Raw genomic sequence first — 22,337 nt, 5'->3', positions numbered from 1 at the left:
ACATTTTCCTATGACAATAATGACCCCTCTACTGACAACATGATTTTTAATGGCTGCACTGTATTCCATCATATGGATGTACTACAATTTATTAAACCAATCTCATGTAATTAGACATTTAGGTTGTTTCTAATTACTTGATGTTCTAAGAGCTGTTTATTTCCAAGATTTCTGCTAAGACTAACTTTTATTGCTTATTTTTAATTATAACTATTATACATGTTTTGGTGTAGAGAATTATAGTCTTTTTTCTTTGCACACATATGCACACATTTCAAAAAGTGGGAGCTCACTGTATGTACTGTCTTATAACCTTATTTTTTCACTTAACAAACTATGAACATCTTTCCATAATCATTATATAAATATTATTCTACAAACACCACTTTTAGTGGTTGCATATATTCCATTGTATGGTAGCTCAGGTATTTCTGTTTCCAATTTTTGTAAATGTCTACAATGAACGTTATTAAATGTTATTGTGTATACTTATTTTCTTGAATTACATTCCTAAAAGTTGAACTGGTAAGTCCAAAGGGCATTTACATTTAAGGTTTTTGTTACATTTTTCCCAATTTCAACTATACCAAACTATGTATCCACCTGCTGCGTGTGGTCTCTCCCTGTACTTTTACCCAACAGTGAGTATTTTCACTTATTGCCACCCAACCATGGTCAGTCTGATACATTTCTACTGGTCTTTTAAGACATAATTAAATATCATTTCTTCAGAGAGGCTTTCCCTGGTCTCCAGTTTTCTTTCCAAGTGTAGTTACTGCTTCTTCCACTATGCTCTCATATCACCATTTATGTTCCTCACTTTCGGTGCTTACTACTCAGTAGTCAAATTGCTGTTCGAATATTGTCTTTCCACCTAGACTGTGTGCCTCTTTTTGGAGGTAATGGTCATGTTTTATTCACTGCTGTAGTCCCAGTGCCTGGCTATGTCTGACACACAATAGGCACAATAAATGTTGGGTGAAGGTGCAGATTAGTGTCAAAACTCCCTGTTTTCCTAAAGAAAATGCTCCAAGCTGGTTTATGGATTTTAATTCTTTTTAAAAAATTTAGATTTTCATGATTTATTTAATAAAGTAATGTTGGACAGTTAGTTTATACTTATTTTCTTTTGGATTTCAATTCTAGATACAATGTGCCATACAGGAATCTGTAGGTGTTAAATAAAAATAGGAAGTGTCCGGGATTACCAAAGCACAATCTAGAGAGAAATATTCATTAGTAGAGTAATCTTTATGGAAGGGAAAACAATATATATCTTTCCAGACTTTGACCTTCTTCTATTTCAGAATCCATAACAAAAGTGCTCTACCAGAAGTGTACCAGCAAAAGAGTCTTCGTACTATAAGTAGCTTTCATTTTAAGGGGAAAACTGTTCATTAATTCACACAAACACACTTTATATTGTCAAAAATGTACACACACATCATCATCATCTTTGTGTGCAAACAACATAAATCTACAAGTTATAACCAAGTAGAATATAGGAAAACTTAAAAATGGTTATATTAATGTTATAACATTTTGTAGTCCTTCCAGGGGTGTAAAGCATAAATAATTTGACCTTTATTATAAACAACCTGGTAATTAACATCCTTGTACATACATCCTGCTCTTTGCCAGAACTGTCTCCATAAAGGGGGGAAATGCATTTATTTGTTTTAGTATGGGCCAGACTAATTAAAATTCCTGTGAAAATCTTCCTGCCTCATATTATTCTTAAAATCAAAAGTTCATTTGTTTCAAAGCTACAGAAATAGAGCTGATAAAAACAAAAGAAACTATAGAGCTTGTAGGAAGCTCTATAGGTCAAATGGCTCAGGCTCCTCAATCTTCTGGTGCTTCAGAATTGATTGGAAATAACATATACAAGGTTGTCTCTCATTGGAACATTTTTTTCTGCAAACTCAGCATCCCTGTAAGTGAAGAAGTGATTTTGTTTTGAATGGCTTATCTAGATCAAATTCGAACACTTGGATATTATAGCTCATCTTATAAGAACATTCCTTTTATGTTTGAAAACTGTTTTAAATGTTTGTTTTTATTCCTAGGTTGATTGTGGATCAGAATTCAGAGCCAGACATTAATACATATCTAATAATCCCCCCACTGGTTTTTCTAGATTATTGCCCATTCTGATGACCACAGAACTTTAAACTTGAATATTATCAAGATTTACAGAATACTAGGAATTTATTATAAAGCTCTCCAATCCAAAATGCTTTCTTTCTAAAGAACCATTTTAAGTGTCAAGCACAAGGTGTGTGATAAGAAATTTCTTTCTTTCTTTTTTTTTTTTTTTTTGAGACGGAGTCTCGCTATGTCCCCCAGGCTGAAGTGCAGTGGCATGACCTTGGCTCACTGCAACCTCCGCCTCCCAGTTCAAGTGATTCTCATGCCGCCACCTCCCAAGTAGCTGGGACCACAGGCATGCGCCACCATGCCCGGCTAATTTTTGTGTTTTTAGTAGAGACGGGGTTTCGCCATGTTGGCCAGGCTGGTCTCGAACTCCTGATATCAGGTGATCTGTCCGCCTCAGCCTCCCAAAGTGTTGGGATCACAGGCGTGAGCCACCGTGCCCAGCATAATAAGAAAATTGAATAGGCAAAAGGTTTATGGTCATTCAGAAGAGACACTAGGGTCAACACATTAAATAGCAATGACTGCTATTTATTTTTTAAAATTTTGTATTTTCCAAAGTGATCACTGAATATTAAGCTAATGGAACATTCTTTCTGTCAATTTCACTATAGAAAAGTATAAAGTTTGAGACTAAGTGATAGAGCAGAAAATAAATCACGGTTTTCAGTGCATCTGCACCTTAATTTAGTTTCCAATACATCTGCACCTTAGTTTCTCTTTTCTTTTTAAAAACTTCTTGCCCATGTAAGACATTTTATTATGTTTTAAAAATATCTTTTAATCTACATGTTGCCCTTCATCCCTTTCTTTTCCTTATAATTTATCCATTTAAGTAACTGGAATATTTGACTCTGGAGTTTCCCACCGTCTGTATTTTGCTAATTGCCTATTAGCAAGGCAATTCAACATGTTCTTTTAAGGTCTCACTCTTAACACCTAGACTGGAGCACAGTGGTGCAATCTTGGCTCACTGCAGCCTCAACCTCCTGGGCTCAAGCCATCCTCCCTCAGTCTCCTAAGTAGCTGGGACTACAGGTGCATGCCACCACACCTGGCTAATTTTTTTTTCTTCATTTTTTTAGAGATGGGTTTTCGCCCTGTTGCCCAGGCTGGTCTCAAACTCCTGTGCTCAAGTGATCTGCCTGCCTTGGCCTCCCAAAGTGCTGGGATTACAGGGATGAACCACTGTGCCCCGCCATGCCTCTGTTTCTTAATCAGAAAAATGGATACTCATGCACGAAAGTATTACAGCTCACTGTGATGTCCATAATTATCACCACAGAGAGAGTTGAATACTGAGAAACAACAATGGCAAGAGTGAGATCAGAGAACCCATACTCTGCAACTGTCTGTCTTTCTTCTGGGTTCCAGCTCTGCTACATGTGAGATGTGTGATCCCAGATGAATTTCATGCTCAGTTTCCTCACCTATCAAACAAGGATACGACTCACCTCACGAGACTGCTGTGAGGGTTAAATGTGGTAATGCATTTGAACAAGGTTTTTAAAGTGCAAAGTGCTACAAAGTATACAAATTCGTGACAGCATTACTTATAATCAGGGGCTTAAATACCTTTATAATGAAAAAATATTTTAATATGTTAGAAAATCTATCTCTTGAGAAAGGTTAGATATGACACTGACTTGAAACAAAAGGGTCTATATGACTTAATGAATAATTGTGAAGGAATAAATGATACCCCTGTACTGAGGAAACTTACAGCCCTAAGCTCTGTGAGTTCTATAGGATGATAGCAGTGTAAGTTTCTGTCCTACACAAACATCTCAGTACCATTTAAACAACTTACTCCAAAGCCACCTATCAAAATGTCAAGTAATGATTTACAGTGGGTGAATACTGAAAAAAAAAAGTGCTGATTTTTATTTACCTTTCAATCTGTGCAAATCCATTAACTATGGATGCTAATGCTCTTCTTCAAAGCACTTTGCCAGGTCACTTCCTTTCTTCCACTTCACATCCTGTTTTCTCTGGGCTTCTCACATAAATTTATTTGAGAGCTCTCCTGCCTATTCATCTACCTTGCACCTCTGACCTTCTCCTCAGCCAGCCTATATCTGAGCCTTCCTTTCTACTCTCCCTTGCCCACCAAACTTCCATTCCATCTGTTTTTAAAGAAATTTCTGAAATACTATTTTCAGGTACTCTTGACTATTTAGTTAAGAAGTCATTTTTCTAGAGCTGTGGTCTTCAATTTGGTAGCCACTTGCTACATATGGCTATTTAAGGGTATATCTAAATTAACTAAAAAATTAAATTTTAAACAGTTTCTTAGTCTTCCAGCCACATTTCAAGTGCTCAGTAGTTATAAATGTTAGTGGCTGCTCCACTAGAAAATGCAAATATTATATATTATAGACCATTTGCATCACTACAGAAAGTTCTATCGGACAGTGTTAGAGCCCATTTTTCTCTATAATAGTGGAAGACAGTGTGGTGTAGAGGGAAAGATATGAATTTTGAAATTAGACGCCTTTTGTCTTTTCAATACTGGACTTAAAAGATAACTATAAGAAATTATATAAGTGCCTAGCACAATGCCTGCCAGAGTAGGTGCTTGATTCATGGTAGCCATTGTTAATGTGCTACTGCTTTTTAAAGTAACTCTGGAGTCTCTGTTTTCCTTTTAGCAGGGCACACAAAAATCTGGAGGAGTAACAATCAATGTGACTGGGCATGGTGGCTCATGCCTGTAATCCCAGAACTTTGGGAGGCCAAGACAGAGGGATCACCTGAGGTCAGGAGTTCGAGACCAGCCTGGCCAATATGATGAAACCCCGTCTCCACTACAAAAATACAAAAATCAGCTGGGCGTGGTGGCAGGCACCTGTAATCTCAGCTACTTGGGAGGCTGAGGCAGGAGAATCACTTGAACCTGGGAGGCGGAGGTTGCAGTAAGCTGAGATCAGGCCATTGCACTCCAGCCTGGGGGACAAGAGTGAGACTTTGTCTGAAAAAAGCCAAAAAAAAAACAACAAAAAAAATCAATGTTACTACCTTTTCTGTGAGGCATACTAGAAATAATATGGGTTTTGGAACTACAGAGACTTGATCAAATCCTGCCTCTGCCCCCTTATTAGTGGAGGAACTTGGGCAGATTAATTTTTCTGATGCTTGAATTTCTTCATCTGTGGTAAGGAAATAATAATACCTACAATGCACAGTAGTAATGATGATTAGAGGTAATGTGTGTAAAATACTATGTCTGGCACATGGTAGGCATTCAATACATTTATTATAGAAAGCAGGTACTATTAATTCACCTTATAGAGTGCCATGTATTCAGCATAGTTATGTGCTAAGTAAGTGATTGCTGTTGTTTGTAATGAAGGCCAGGCTAATAAATCTTTTGCAGGATGGTGGTATTTATGCTTTTGTTTAAACACTTCTCCCTACACAGGGCTTTCTCTCGTACTCCTAGGATGCAGGTAAACTTAAGTTTTTCTCTATGGTATTATCAATTCCAGTTATTATTTTTAGTTTTAAAAATTTTATCTGAGAAGGAAAAAAATGAGTATTCACAATCGGAAAGCCTTTAATTTACCATTATTTGGTAGTTTTTACTATTATAAAGACAATTATGGAGTGGTATGTGGATTGGAACTGCAGATTGGCATAAAGGACTGCCAATATCACTGTCATCAACAAAGGTTACGGCTTAAAATTTTGCCTGGACAGCAAGTCTAACATTTCTGCCATCAGAGCATAATCCAAAAGTCACAACTCAACAAAGAAAAACCAAAATCAAACAAACCACCGGAGGTTAAACGTATGCATGAGACATTGGAAGGCTGTGGGAAGGAGAAGGGAAGTGTTCTGCAACCCGCCCTCTTCATTCATGCTGCCAGAAGGGCAAATAAGAATTGTGTCCCTCTTGCTTCTGGCAGTTGGCACACCCTAAGTGACAGCACATTTCAAGAAGCTATTCTATTTGCTTGAGTTTCTTGTTCTTTCAACTGCTATGGTGTTGTGGGTCCTGCTAAAATATCTTTGGGGGAGTGGGTGAAGAGTGGTGAATCATAAATTTAGTAGCCAGTTATTCCCCAGGGGGGAAAAAAAACAACAAAGAGTGACCAAGTAACCAAGTAAAGAGAGCTATGAGTTCAATAACTAGAATTATCCCATGGCAAGGATTCTGTTATCGTTGAGCATGATTCCTTTATCTCTCAGAGACAATCAACCTTCAGCCAGAGGAGTGTAACCTTAAAACCTCATAACTCAATTTAACATAGTGTTAAAGTTTGGGGGGATATTTATCAGTGCTGAGGCTGATATAATCAGTCTGAGGGACCCTCGAACAAAGAGCAGTGGGTGAAGAACATGTCACCTCCGTGCACATTCGTTTCCTTGATGAACAAGGGGCTATTAGCTGCAGAGAAAGCATTATCTAGGTGAAGAATGATGCCGATTGTTTTAGCTACTTCTCTTGAAATTGTGGAATAGAACACAGAATCTTAGTGAGTTAAGGAGCAGTTTTTGTTAATATGATGTGGATTTTTTTTAAAGTTTAATTTGGCAGAATATAGACACATATTCTTCGATAGTAACCAGGAACTAATTTGAAACATACATCTCTTTTAACCTCTGCTCTTACTTCATTAAATCAAAAAATTTAAAGATAATCACATAGGCTGGGCGTGGTGGCTCACGCCTGTAATCCCAGCACTTTGGAAGGCCAAGGCGGGCGGATCACCTCAGGTGGCGAGTTGGAGACCAGCCTGACCAACATGGACATATCCCGTCTCTACTAAAAATACAACATTAGCCGGGCGTGGTGGCCCATGCCTGTAATCTCAGCTACTAGAAAGGCTGAGGAAGGAGAACCGCTTGAATCCGGGAGGGGGAGGTTGCGGTGAGCCAAGATCACGCCATTGGCTCCAGCCTAGCAACAAGAGCAAAACTCCGTCTCAAGGGAAAAAAAAAAAAAAGTAATCATATAAGGCTTTAAAAAAAATCTAGTTTTCATGCAAAATACTAGCTTTCATGCAAAATTTAAGAAGAAAGGCCATATATGGCTTTTTTTTAGTAATAAGCTAGTTAATAAAGCATCTAAGGAGGGATGAAATGTATTTATTGAACATGTGGCTTTTTAAAGAGCTAGGCATCATCTTCAAAATTTAATTCTCAATAAATTATAAATTTTAATTGTGAATTTTTATACAAAATATTATTTCTAAACATATCTTGCCAATAAAATTTTGCCACTCTCTTCATATTATGTTGTAAATTAATCATTGTCCTTACTGATTCTAAGTAGAAATGTAACTTGTAATGCCTTTTTAAAAACTACCTTATGATTTTAGTTTGTTTCTTAAAAGTACTTTTAAAAAATAATTACATTCTTATTTTAAAATACATTTTCTTTAATTTTACCTTTCAGCATAGTTTATTTTATTATTACAGCTTTAAATAACTGATAACATTTTTACAAGAATAATCTTATTAACTTCTCTGTATGCAGGTTTTCAGATTTAAAATATAAAATTGTATTATTTTTGTTGAATAGGCTTACTTTTATAATTTCTTTTTACATGCTCTCTGGATAGGCTGGACTATGAACTGATAATTTAAGTTAGCATCTTGGAAATCCAGGAACTTTCATATAACAAACTTATTAACATATATTTCAGAAACTAAACTTTAGATGATAACATAAAGTATCTGCTTTTATCATTTAAAAAATGACCAGCATGTAAAAGTTTCTTAATCAAAAACTTCTCAGGGATTTTTAACCACAAGGATTTACTGCAAACCTGCTGCATCTGCCAGGCCAGTAAAACTGCCAGCCTACCTCAGTCAATATCTCATATCAAGATGCCACGTTTTAAAAATCTTCCTGCTGGGATAAATATTGTAGAATATATTCTTTACTAACTCTGCAGATATAGCTTTCATGGAGACATTTATGAGAGCTGAAAGAATTGAGGGAAAAATAAAACCCACACTGCTTTTTAGGGTTTTTAAAAAATTCTTTATTGGAATTTCAATAATTCATTTAGCAGAGTGTGCAAAAAATTTCATAGAAATCTTTTCTTAATTTTACACTTTTGCCATATATTGAAAATCATACCCAGCATGGTCTTATATCACTTGGACTGAAAAATATAGTATGTTAGAATTATTATGAGTGATAACCTGGGTAAGAGTTTAAAGAACATTATAAGTAAATCAGACAGAACTCAATTTTTGCCTATTCTAGATAGGAAAAGTAAACTTAAAGTTGTGAAACTTTTTACCTAGGTGGTGGCTTCTGCATTGCTAGACCAGGACCTCTGCAATGTTCTGTATAGTGATTCATACTGTAATAGCCATAATTTCAATATACAGTATCTCACCCTGTAACAATCATAAGCAAACTATGAAATGTGTCACAATTACTTACTCAACTGGCAGAATTTACCAAACCACCACTTGTGCAATTTCAGCTATTTCCCTTAACTAACTTCTTAAAAACAGAAAGAAACAACAAAATGTAATACTGTAAGAAATAATGTAAGCATGTAAGAAGCAACAAAAATGCTGACAGAAGGCCAGCATTAGATAAAAATGTAAACACTCTGAAAGCTTATGATTTATGTGCCTTCACAAGTTAGTCCTCATCTATTTTTGCCAGATCTAGTTAGTGGAGTAGCCTAGCCTTCCTAACTGCACTGGAATTGATATGAACTTTTCCACCACTTGTCCTAAATTTCTTTGCATCTGATAGGCAAAGTCATTATTCTTTCATATACCTTTTTATCTGAATAGACAAAGCTGAGACATCTTATATTGCTGAAAAATGTTTTTCTGCTGGCAAGACAAGCTATATGTATTGCCCCTTAACACTGAATGAAATATATCTAACCAAATTAATATATTTAGAGTTAGGGAATTGCATTACAATTTAAAATTGTAATGTATCCATGGAACAAATATGAAAGCAGTAAAAAGTTTTCCCTGTTTAGCTCCTTCTAATGTATCTCATCCCAAACAAATAGGGAATTTTAATGAATCCAAATTAGGAGGAAAACATTTAAAATACTAATACTATCAAATTTAAGTACATTTGCTATTTTTGAGAAAGCAAATGTGCAAAAGATTCCACATGAAGAGCTCCTTGAATTGTCCTGATGTTTCCTAGGAAAATTAAGAAAGATGTTTGCTTTACAGATGAAAGCATTTGCATACAGAGAGCAAGAAAGCAAAGAAGGTAGAAGGAAACTGCCTTACTTTCAGTTTCAATTATATGATAAAGAAAATAATCATATTTAAAATAAGATACTCAACAGGTACTCAGATGCAGTTTCCTAGGAAATTGCCTTCTATCCTACACTTTGACAACTATTCTGATACCCCAAGAGACCCTGACACCCTCTTATGGTTACACAGGTTAAACTTCTGCAAATAATTTCTATATTATGCTGTTATCAACTTTAATATTCAAAAAGCTAGTCATTGTAATTTCCCTAATAGTGCTAAACGGAAGAGTGCAAAATATTAAGCTAATTAATAAAATTTGTTTTAAAAATATTCTAGAATGAACCTTTTCCAAAGCCATGTACAGACAGATCCCTTCAGAGAGCTTTGTGAAAATATATCAATAACTTAAAAAAATAAAGATTGAAACGTACATAGTAGTAAATAGCACAGGTATAACTAAAGCCATCTTCTGCTTCTCTACTCAGATAAGAATGTTCCAGAGTTTTTATAAAAATCCACAATTTTATCTGTCTCATGAAAGCACGGCCTTTACATTTAAAAAAATCAGGCCCAGCAGGTATCTAAGAAATCTGACACAGATCAACAGATCAAGGTAAGATTGCCTAACTTGATTGTAGTTAAATCTAAAAAATGTTATATCACATTATTATTTTTAAAAAATGCATACAAATTAGATCATTCCTATGTAGATCCATAAATGTTTTGCTATTAAGAGGTTTGATCTGTAGGTTGGTTAAATTTTTTCTTCAGGTGCTCATAGGAATGTCAATACTAAAAATTAATATTAATAAATAGCTAAGATTAAAATCGTATTCACATATCTTAAGGGAGAAGCACATAGTTTAATAAAAGTAAATTGATTTCCTTATTTTTAAAAAATAATTATAATCTCTTAAAGTAGGGGAGAAAGAAGAAAAATTAGTCAAAATTACGAGCTTCCTAATTGATATTTGGTTATTGTATATTCTCACTTATTTCACCTGTGACCGACCTGTTTTCATTTTATTGTGGTATGTCTATATCATTCTTCTCTTACAATTCCTCAATTAGTATAATATTCAGTACTCCCTTTTGGGAAAAAAAGGGCAATATTTAATATTAAAAAGCATGGTCTCAAATTTATTCCTAGAGTTCCCAGAATAACTAAATAGGACCCCATATTTTCATCAGAATGTGATTTGAGCATAAAACAGTCTACCTTAACCATTACTCAAGTTTCTGAATAGCCTAAAACAAAATGAAACAAACTTAGGGATAGTGTCTAATTTTAATCACTTTCTGCATTGCCATCTAAGACATATTAATAGCAACTTTTCATTGGTTCTTGTCTAGAGATCAACTATTTCAAGGCAGAAGGGTTACTTTTAGTAGTCTTCTAGAAAACAAACATAATTTTTTGCTACCTGTAAAAATTTATTCCTTAGGCAATTCACATGAAGACATTTGCACACCAGTTCAGTGTCTTCTTCAGCTATTTGCCACTTACTTAGAACTTCAATATCTGAAATGTGTCTACCATAGAAGGAATGCTACAATAATAAGCTTTAAAATTAATATGTTGTAGGAGACACAGAAGATCTGATTAAATACGTTAGAAATGCTAACCACATCCATTTGTAATTGGCAAAGGAAAAAAATACATGTAAATTTGGTTTAAAATTCACATTTAACCCACTTCCTTTATCTGTTTAGGAATACAAACCCTCAAGATTATAGTTTTATTTATCCTCCCTTTAACTTGTGTAATAATAAGAATATATGAAATGATTGTAAGAAAGTAATATTTTTGAGGTTTTAAGGAATTAAGAACAGGAATTTCTCATATCTGAGTATGTGTATGTGTATGCACACACACATATAACAGTTTTAATTTTTGAATTCACTACGTAAGCTCCCATGTTGAGAACTTATATATCTTAGCTTTCCTCTTCACTAAAGCAAAACAAAATAAAAATCCAGAAAAGCCCAAAAGTAGTATTTCCTTTTACCACGAGAGGGAGCTAGAGAATTCTGATCTCTTCCAAGGTCTATAAAACCCTCTTAACTGCTACTTTACAGACATTCAATTACAACAGGCCATAATACATTAAAGCATTAAAATACACATATATCCCAACATATGCCAAAGCAAGCACTACACTGGTGTGCTCTCCAGATGATCACCAATACCAACATCAAATAAACACTTAGGCATCTTCTAGTGGTTTATATGAGATTTTACTCTTGAGCACTCCCCTCCCCACAGGGCAGCTCTCTTCGTTAGGTGATCCCCTTGGAATGGAAAATACCAAGCAGTGTGATAAAATACCTAAGCACTGGAAGTATGACAGGAGCAGAGTGAGGTAAGGATTAAGAGAACTGAAATTTATGTAGTTTGGAAAAGTGAAGACTCTGGGGATAAATGTTCAGTCTTTAATACTTTCTAAAGGTAACAATATAAATGAATTAGGGGAATTATTCAGTCTCAGAAGATGGTATAGAAAAGAGCAATGGCCTGAAACTAAGGAAGGAAAAGTTTAGGTTAGACATGAAGAATAAATTAGGAATAATAGTTGGGCAGGAAAGATGTCCAGCAAAGGGAGGACCCAAAGCATAATAACTATATTTGATAATTAATTAAATTAGATATTAGTAAGAATGATGTGAATTCATTAGAAGGGCTAGATTAGATAACTCAAAGTAATTATTTTCCCTAAGCTCTGACAATCTCTAGGTTCAACTATATTCTTGGGCATTCACAAATGTCTTTCACTGATGATAATGATCACTTGTAGAGAGAAGAGCTAGTAAGTCTAGTTAACCCTATGTTTTATTGATTAAAATAAAATCTGGGGTATTATAATGAGACAACATAATAATAAAATTAACCAAGATAACAATGTCTATCTTTCAGAGTATTCTGTGAAAATATACTATACCATATAAGCTATATTTTAACAAAATGGGTCAGCAAATTGGAAAAGGCTTCTATAAGTGAAAACTTCCCATAAAGGAACAATTCCCCTCTAAATCCCAATCTTTTACAAGCCAGAGAATCCATTCCGTATAATCTTTCTTTCCTGCTAGACCAGTGTACCCGGACTTAAGCTACTTAGGGCCCAACATAAAAAAGGCTGTCACTCAAAGTTAGAAAGGCAGCCTAGAGCAGAAGTGTAATATAGTTTGTGAATTCAACAATCTTTCCCTAGTACACCATAATATTCCAGATTAAGACGTGGTTCAGCATTGTATTAAACAGTGTTATTAACATTTCTTTTTTACTTGAAAAGTCAGACTTCTATGTTAGACCAAAAGAAATTATGACTAGTAGAAAAACAAAAACGATCAAAGCAGGAAGAGTTGAATATATATATTAAGTATAAACACAAACATACTTGGCCCAAAAGAGTTATTTTATGCTTAAATGAAATTCTTTCTGATTAAAGTGAATATGAGATTTTGAGGTAAAAATCGTCAGTGACTTTGGAGCTTGAGGAAGGACAGTCTGGTGGTTAAAATTATACCTCAGAATTCAGACCTCTAGAACTTTAGTGTTGATTGTCTTAGGAAAGATAGCCAAACTTGGGGTCATTCAATGTTCATCTATAAAGCAAATGCTACATTTATTATAATGCAGTACAGATTCTAAGAACAAGGTAACAAAATATGTTGTATAAGATTTTCTAATCAACAGCATCCAAAGATATATAATCCCTCCCCACCTCTGACTGATTTCTATATCAATCAGATAGATATATAAAAGATCTTTGATAATCATATACTAGAACTTTCACATTACCATTAAATTTGTTGACTAGTTTAGAATTTGGAGAGAAACAAAGAATATTCAAGGCATGATGAAAAAGCTTACTCTCTTCTGTCAAGTCACTCATTTAAAAATCAACTATTTGCACTTAAAAATGGTCACTGTTATTTTGCCATTTACTGAGTAGAAACTCAATAAATGTTTGACCTTTCAAAGAATGGACTTTTGCTCATACTCCGCTCTGGAAAAGATTTCTAAAAACACTTTGGCAAAAACCTGGGTCAAATATTATTTTAACTTTCTTCCAAACTACTGCAAGTCCAACCAATTAGGTTTTTCTGCAAACTCTGTCCCCAGTCATCAACACTGGATTATGTACCATATGCTTAGTTATGAAGGTACCCGAATCGTCTCTCTTCAACTAGATTATTTGCTCACTAAGGAATCACATATTATTCCTTTTTTGTATCCTCTACACAGCATCCAAACCCATGATTGAATAAGGACATTCAATATTGGTATTCAATAACTAACTCTTCATTAGTAGTATATTAAAATCTATAACATGGACAAAAAGGCCAAAAAATATAATTAATTAGTTTTATGTCAAATCAATTCAGGGGCTTAATGCATGTTATTCATAACTATAATTGTTGGCATTTATGGAGCCTTTTTGAAATTCTTTATAAACTATACCACTCCCAAATCATCCTAGGAAAATAATAAGAATGTATATAGGCAAGAGAGACACATGTGTCTGAGGAACTTGACTGAAACTTGCAAGAAATCACCTAGGAGCCAGGATCAGGCCTTCTACAAAGCTCTGTGGAGGCAGCATTGAAAAGCATACTGAGATCATGCAGGTGAGGGAATGCATGCAGTGTAAGCCAGGAGAGGTCACTCTCAGAGAGGTGGTCTTGGGTATGATACTGGCTCTATCACTTGTTGGTTGTAGGATGGAGACACTTAATATCTTCCTTCCTTCCTTTCTTCCTCCCTTCCTTCCTTCTTCACTTGGTTTCTCTCTCTCTCTCTCTCTCTCTTTTCAGATGGAGTTTCACTCTTGTCGCCCAGGCTGGAGTGCAGTGGTGCAATCTTGGCTCATTGCAACCTCTGCCTCCCAGGTTCAAGCAATTTTCCTGCCTCAGCCTCCCGAGTAGCTGGGATTATAGGCATCTGCCACCATGCCAAGCTAATTTTTTAATATTTTTAGTAGAGATGGAGTTTCATCATGTTGGCCAGACTGGTCTCAAACTCCTGACCTCAAGTGATCCACTCACCTTGGCCTCTCAAAGTTCCAAGGGATTCACCATGTTGGTCAGGCTGGTCTTGAACTCCTGACCTCGTGATCCACCCACGAGGTGGATTACAGGCGTGAGCCACCACGCCTGACGACTTAGCATCTTTAAAATTTAGTTTTCTCTTTGTTAAAACAGAGACTAGATTAGGTGATTGCCAAGTCTCTTCCAGCTCTTAAATTCCATGATTTTACATAGAATTTAACCCAAATATATGGGTTAAATTCGCAAGGAATTTGTTTTAGTGAAAGAAGCATTATGGAAGATGTCCAGCTATCAACACACGTGAGAGCACTTTACTGGGTACTGGATGAGAAGTCAGAGTTTAAACACACAACAACAGCCCAACATGCTGGGCTGAAAATGAAAAATGGGTCATTCATAGACAGATAATTGTTATTGTTTTTTAATTCTTCACAAAAACATGTATAATCCTTGGTAACCATTTGTTTAAGTAATATAAATTACTGTCAACTTGGAAGCCCAGTTTGTCATCTTCATCTGTGATTTATACCAGACTATATAAACGACATGATGTCTTAGATCTAATAAGACATTTATCTTCATGAAGGAAGCCACTGTGATCCTGAGTGACAGTTTACTTACCCTTATCACAGTAAACTCAACACCTAGTCCTTAATTTCTCCCAATGATCTGAAATCTGATGGACTCACCTAAAGCCAACACAAACTTGTTCAGAAATCCGCCAGGTTCATGAAAGTGTGTGTTCTACCATTGAATTCATTCTTTGGCTCCAAAAACACAAACATGGATATAAGTTTTTATGTTCTTCCACAGTATGTGCCTCTAAACACACATACATAACTTCCATTAGCTTTGACAGGAGCCATGTGCCTTTATTAAAGAAAAATACACCTTCTAGCTAACAACAAAGATCAAAGCAGTTGTCTGAAGAATAAAAAGAAAATGAGAAAAATGCTTGCTTGAATATATGTATGTATGCACATGTTTATTTACACTTATTTATGGAAAGAGACTATATTGAATCATTTTCATTATCTTCATATCATAGAATAAAAAGGAACTGAAAACTCCAAATATGTTCGCACAGCTTACATAGTTTTAAAAAAATACACACGAAGAAAGTTAACAAGCCGAACCCCATCAGTGAGAAGGAAGCAAATGGCTTGCTGTTTTTAAGCCATTAATTTTTTCAATCTACTAGGGTCCTATTGGTGCTAGAATACTATGTATTATTGGTGCTAGGGTACCCAGTGACTGAACCTACATAGGTTTCTAACACTCCAAGTAAAGCAGCCCTAAATTACGCACATTTTACTCCAAAGTTGCCAGCAAGATTCCATCTAAGACTTATCCTGATCAATGAAGTCATTTACCTCTAATCCCTGCATCATTAATTCACATACCTCAGTAAACACTGTAAGAAGCTCAGGTTATTTATTCTGTGAAACAATATAATTTATACACTAAAATCAGGCCTTACCCCTGACTCACAACAATAGGGATCTCAAACTGGCTTACAAACATTTTTTATACTTACTGAATATAAAGTCTATCAGTGGCCGGGCGCGGTGGCCCACGCCTGTAATCCTTGCACTTTGGGAGGCCAAGGTGGGTGGATCACGAGGTCAGGAGTTCAAGACCAGCCTGACCAACATGGTGAAACCCTGTCTTTACTAAAAATACAAAAATTAGCCAGGCATGTGGTGGGTGCCTGTAATCCCAGCTACTCAGGAGGCTGAGGCAAGAGAATCACTTGAATCTGGGAGATGGAGGTTGCAGTGGGCCAAGATCACGCCACTGCACTCTAGCCTGGGTGACACAGTGAAACTCCATCTCAAAAAAAAAAAAAAAAGCAAAAAATTAGCTGGGCATGGTGGTGGGCACCTGTAGTCCCAGCTACTTAGGAGGCTGAGGCAGGAGAATCACTTGAACCCAGGAGGTGGAGATTGCAGTAAGCCAAGGTCATGCCACTGCACTCCAGCCTGGGCAACAGAGCTAGACTCCGTCTCAAATAAATAAATAAACAAACAAATAAATAAACAAATAAATAAATAAAATAAAGTCTATTGGGGGTGCTCTCATAGGTTTAGAGGCGAAACTAAATTAGTGGAAGTTCTAGGAATAGGATTTCAGTTCATTAAGAGGGGGTCTTTTTAATCAATTAGAGCTCTTTATAAGTACCTAATAATATGACCCTGAAAACAAAACAAAACAAAACATGGAAAAAAACGAATACATCTACAATTGTAATTGGAGATTTTACACAGTCCTCTCAGGAGAGAAAAGAAAATCTAGGAATATAAAATACTTAAAGAGTATTATTTATAAAAATAAAAAGAATAAGAGTGAAATCAATAAATATTTCCAGAGCACACATAGCACATAAGCAAAACCTGATCATTACAGCTACAAAGGAAGTCTCAACAAAGTCCAAAGAATCAAAATAATATACACTGTGCTCTTAGATTATAATGTAATAAAATCAGAAGTCACTAATAAAAGAGTAGGTTTTAAAATTCTTGAAACTACAACAAAACAAACTAAAATAAAAATAGAACAAAAACACAAAAAATGCTTCTAAATAACACATAAGTTAAAAAGGATATCATAAAGGAAATGATAAAACACTTAGAATAATTATGAATGAAGTTTTGTGGGATACAGTAAAAGCATTTAGAGGATAATTTTTAGCTGTAAATACATTTATTTTAAAAATCAACATTATATTCAGTGAAAAAAGCAATAAGGAAAATGAGCTGGAAAGTTCGTAAGAGTAGATGTCTACAGAGGACAAACATCTACCTCAGCAGAACTCTTCAAAAACAACGGCTTTGAAATCTGTTGGAACTCTAGTCCCTCATATGGGTTAGATGTGTCATCCTTGGTTAAGTCAATTAATTCCTCTAAGCCTGATTACTTTACCTGTAAAATGGGTAATAATGTCTTCCTCTTTGAGCCAGATTGAGAATTAAATGAGATAACCCATGGAAAGCACTTAGTAAAGCATAGTAAACACTCAATAAATGGTTCTTATTACTAGATGACTTTATCATCCCTTCCAACTCCCAGATTTCATGATACTAACTTTGGCACCATGAAATTTAAGACGAACTTGAACTCCAGCTACAATAATATAATCAATAAATTAAACCTTCATTTTAATTTCAGAATACTAAAATAGTTTTGTTTAAAATACATTCATATCTAATGCTTTCTCCCCACTATTATAAAAATAAAACCCACAATTATCAACAAAAGCTAGTCTATTATTAGTCATAATCTTAAATCCAAAATTCACTTGTATTTTAGAACTAAAATGAAAACAGAGAAATGTCTTAAAAGTGCTAAAAATAGCACTGTAAAAAATTGGTTATTTTTATTTTCAGAATATTTTTTATATTTTTAAATGTATTTTTCAGAAATGGCATGGAGTTGAAAATAGCTACTATTGGTACTTTAACATGTTTGCAATTTCTTTTAAATCAACAAGTATATAATAAAATCAATCAACAACAGGCTCTTCAGTTATTCATTACTACTCTTTCAATGATAGTTACAGGGCTTTCTTTTTCCAGTTGTTTCTCATTTGGCTGAAGAATAAGAATCTTCTCTAACATTCAACATCCTGATGCACAAAGAAGCTCTAAAATATTCTCACTTCTATCCAGATTTAATTGTTCAATATCCATTCACCCCATTAATTAGAATGTAATCATATATAACAAATAATATATTATCATAGATTTTAGGTTTCTTCTAAAATAATTTTATTTTTTCTCTTTCTTCCAGAAGGAGTCACTATACCCTGCTTATAGAATGATCACTTTCCCCAATCCACTTTTTAAAATAATGTATGTACACAGGGATTCTTCATTATACTAACAAAGTAAGTTTATAAATACATTAAAATCCACTGTGTATTTTGGACACTGAAAACAATCAGATTTCGAGCTTTGTAGCTGCCTGGCTCTTGTACTAAGTACTGTGGTCAATGTTTCCTACTATATTTTTTTCCTTCCATATGGTAAAAACTATGCTTTCAGTTTAGAAATCTAAATGTTATTACTCGTTAGCAAGTTTTTGTTCCCGATGGTGGGGCTGTGCTCTTGTGGGTGTCTCTCTCTGCCTTCAAATTGTGAGCATTTACAAAGGAAAAGGAGAAAGAATTGTAATTAGGTGGCAACATGTTCTCATTTTTATGCATGGGTTAGCCTGTAACCTTGGTTTTCATTTTTTGCTGTGTACCTGGCCAGGTTTCTACATTCTTCTAGAACTCTTTGTAGTTTTCACAAAGTCATGACCTAAACACAATATGTACCATGGTTATTGCCCCTCATCACCAAAGTTATGGGTGGATGGGCCAGACTGTGTATTCTTTTATAATGGCAAGTCTAGGATACTATTCTAGCTGACAGTGGAAGACAAAATATCTGAAATATTTTCACATTTTCTAATGAAGATAAAATTCCAAAAGGTTAAAATAACTGTCATTACAAAGAATGTTAAAGAGGAATACCTGGGAGGCCAAGGAGGGTGGATCACGAGGTCAGGAGATCGAGACCATCCTGGCTAACACGGTGAAACCCCGTCTCTACTAAAAATACAAAAAAATTAGCTGGGCATGGTGGTGGACGCCTGTAGTCCCAGCTATTCGGGAGGCTGAGGCAGGAGAATGGCGTGAACCCGGGAGGTGGAGCTTGCAGTGAGCCGAGATCCTGCCACTGCACTCTAACCTGGGTGACAGAGCAAAACTCTGTCTCAAAAAATAACAATAAAAAATAAAAAATAAAGATGAATATCTTTTCTTCATAAATAATTGACTTAGCTATCTACAAAGACACTAACTTTATATTTGTTTATTTGTCTACTTATTAATAGTTTTCCCAATGAGATAGTAAGCTCCATGAGGGCAGGGACTGTATCTGCTTTCTCACTGCATTTTTCACCTGCAGCTTAACACAGTGTCTTGGTGTTACCTAGGAATCTTTAAATAAATATTTGTTTTAAAAAATGAGTAAGTAGCATATCAAGTGTTACCATTCTCTATCATGGTAAAATCTAATTAAATAGGATATAGACATTGCTCAAAATTTTGACACCTTTATAACTTTCTCTTTAATTTCACGGGAAATACATGTATCTTTAATTTTCAGGGGATGAAAATAAACATTTATTGTGTCTGTTGTGCATTAGGCACTCAGGCACTGTACTAGATTCAACGCTTTGCAGAAACTCATATTTAAACAGTATCACATCATCTTACAATCAGGTTTTTACCACATAAATAGGTCTATTCCTACCTCTACCATTGACTATGTCACTTTGGGAATTCTTTTAATTTCATGCACAAAACTAAAAACAAAGATTTATTAAGAATTTAATATTACTAATATAATTAACTCCTCTCTTGTGAGGAACTGTTATGGAACAAAGTTTTCCACTTTGGAGTTTTCCAGATTTACCTCTTTCAACGCAAATGTTTTTCCTAAATTTCAACTATTTTAATGAAAATATTTTTAAGCATAGTATTTGTAACTGTATGATCTCAGCCAAAATGTTTGGAGTATGAATCTATTTTTTTGGATATCTCAGATAAGAATAGTGGTAAGGACAGTAGACTGGTTAAGAGCAGAAGTTTTAGTACCAGACTATGGAGGCGGAAATTCTGGCACTACTGCTTACTAGCTGTGTGATTTTAGATAAGTTAACTTCCTTGAGTCTGTTTCCTTGTCTGTAAAATAAGCATAATCCTAATAACTACATTTTAGGGCAGTCTTGAGGATCAAATGACGACATATGCAGAGTGCTTACCATACAGATGATGCGAGACAAATAGTAAGTGCTCAATAAATGCTAACTAAAAAAGTTTTAATTTATTAAGGTACTGAGCACTTGGGTGAGCATGTACTTTTTCTATATCATAGAAAATGACCCCAAACTGCTATTTAAAAAAATTATTCTTATATAAATTTTCTTTATAGATTTTGTTATCTATATAAAGTTTTGTTCTTCTGTTTCTTACCTTAATCTTATTTGTTAATTGATGCCTTTATAGTACCCCTTCTTCTAATTTGAAGCTCTACTGTGGGCTGAGAAACCAAAACACTGTATTGGTTAGAAATGTGTAAGAAGATTCCTCAGCAAAGGGCCTCAGGGGTTCTTCAAAGAGCAAGGTACATAAGTCACATCTATTTCCACTTAGAGGCCTTTCTGGATTACTTATTGTGTTCTCAGCTGTGTTTGGGAAAGTTGGAAATACCAAATAAGTGACCTAAGGATTAATGAGGCACTATTGTTCTAATTCTGTCAAGCATTAGATTAATCAAAAACAAATGAAAGGTTGATTTCTTCCTGTTTTGCACTGTTAATTTTCTACAATTATTAATCAGCTACCAATATAATTATTAAACTTTTAGTCCAAACAATGTTTTTAGTGTAATACCTGAATCAATACACAGATTCTATATTACAAACCCCATTTTAAAACTTAGGTATTACTAATTGTGCTATTATACAAAGCCCAAGCAAAATAAAATGTTTCTGTGTGATTCAGCCCACAGTTCTCATGTGGAGGTTATCGAGTCAATGAAAGGGAAAAAAACATGAATCCTCAAAAGGGCTAAATGAAATAACAATCAATGGATAAAGTAAAAAGAGAGTAAAACAGAAATTATAAGCTCTTGAGATCAAAATAAAAAGAAATGGAAAGATTACAGACTAACAAAGAAAAGTAAGGAAAAATTTACCAACTTTATTCCCACTCCCTAAGTGAATAATGTGTTTCCAATTTAATGTTCAGTTTAGTAGCACCTCTACCTTTTTAACCCTACTGGGAAGGCATGAGAGAGACTCTGATAAGAAAACCATGTGCATCCGTGATGATGAAACCTTCTGCTCAGGTGGCCACATGCCGGCAGAGGCACAGCGGATCCCCACACTTAGGAAATCTAGGCCTGAGCCAGAAACTGGCAGCTATCAGGCCAAAATATTTATATTTTATGTCTTATCTTAAAAATTCATATATATTTTGTATTTCACTCTGTTACATACTATGGAATTTTGAATATAAAAATAATGTTTCTAACAACCAAATTATTTAACTCCTCTCATTCCCAAATATTCAAGTAAAATTGATGCTCCAGGAAGATTCACACTGGTTCTTGTGGCTTTCCCTTCCACTTGAGCAACACCAATATAGTCAGGGGTATGTGAGAAGCACAGGTGAGATAGTATCTTAATATAATATGATGAGCTCAAGGGTCTCAAATGATCCACAGAAAGCTAATAATCCAATAATCATTAAATAAAAGCTTCAATTCTCATGTAAATCAGTAAAGCTAAAAAATCCAAAAGAATGGTATAAACTAGGCCCTGAAATCTTAAAATGCCCTCTTAGCTTTTGAGCTACAGTTTTTATAAAAAGATCAATAATGATGTCTTCCTGTTCCAATATGGAATTAGTGTCTCCCTAAATACATTAACTTCAGAAGTATTGAATTACCAAGGAGGATCAGCACCACAATGAAACAAATAGTTGTTCTTTGCAAACTAGTGATTACCAGTAAAGAAAACCCACCAAAGGCTGCTGGACACAAAATGACAAAAGGCAAAGATGTCAGGACAAAAGATAATAAAGTATGGTAGTCACCCAAAATCCAGAAGGATAACACTCACCCTCATCCTGATAATCTGACAAAAAGTGTGCATCGGAAGTGAGGGACAGGCCAAGAGTCCCACTGTGATTATCATCAGAGCTGTCCTGTCCAAGGTCTCCTCCTGAGGGACAAAAAAGAGAGAAAATAAGGTCAACTTTTGGACATCCTTATAAAAGGATCTATGTATGGTACTGGAAGAGATCTATGTATGATCATAAAAAAAAGAGATTATCTTTTACTAGATGATGAACGTGGCCACTATCCATTAACATATGG

General features: G+C 35.0%; 1 protein-coding gene across 20 annotated transcripts in view; it reads right to left on the bottom strand.

The window, feature by feature from the left end:
- SKAP1 (src kinase associated phosphoprotein 1) overlaps positions 1-22,337 on the bottom strand; it is a 329,329-nt gene that overhangs the window by 213,454 nt on the left and 93,538 nt on the right. For all 20 annotated transcript variants that reach the window (XR_002730034.2, XR_003310003.2, XR_002730031.2 and 17 more), the window contains one exon: positions 22,081-22,182. Coding sequence is in view for 13 of the 20 variants with exons in the window: in XM_023204350.2 (XP_023060118.1) it covers positions 22,081-22,182 (102 nt within the window). In the remaining 7 variants the exon portion in view is untranslated. The remainder of the gene's footprint in view (positions 1-22,080; positions 22,183-22,337) is intronic.

The sequence above is a fragment of the Piliocolobus tephrosceles genome, chromosome 16 (assembly GCF_002776525.5).
Source record: "Piliocolobus tephrosceles isolate RC106 chromosome 16, ASM277652v3, whole genome shotgun sequence".
Lineage (NCBI taxonomy): Eukaryota > Metazoa > Chordata > Mammalia > Primates > Cercopithecidae > Piliocolobus > Piliocolobus tephrosceles.
This window is presented reverse-complemented; position numbering and strand designations above follow the sequence as displayed.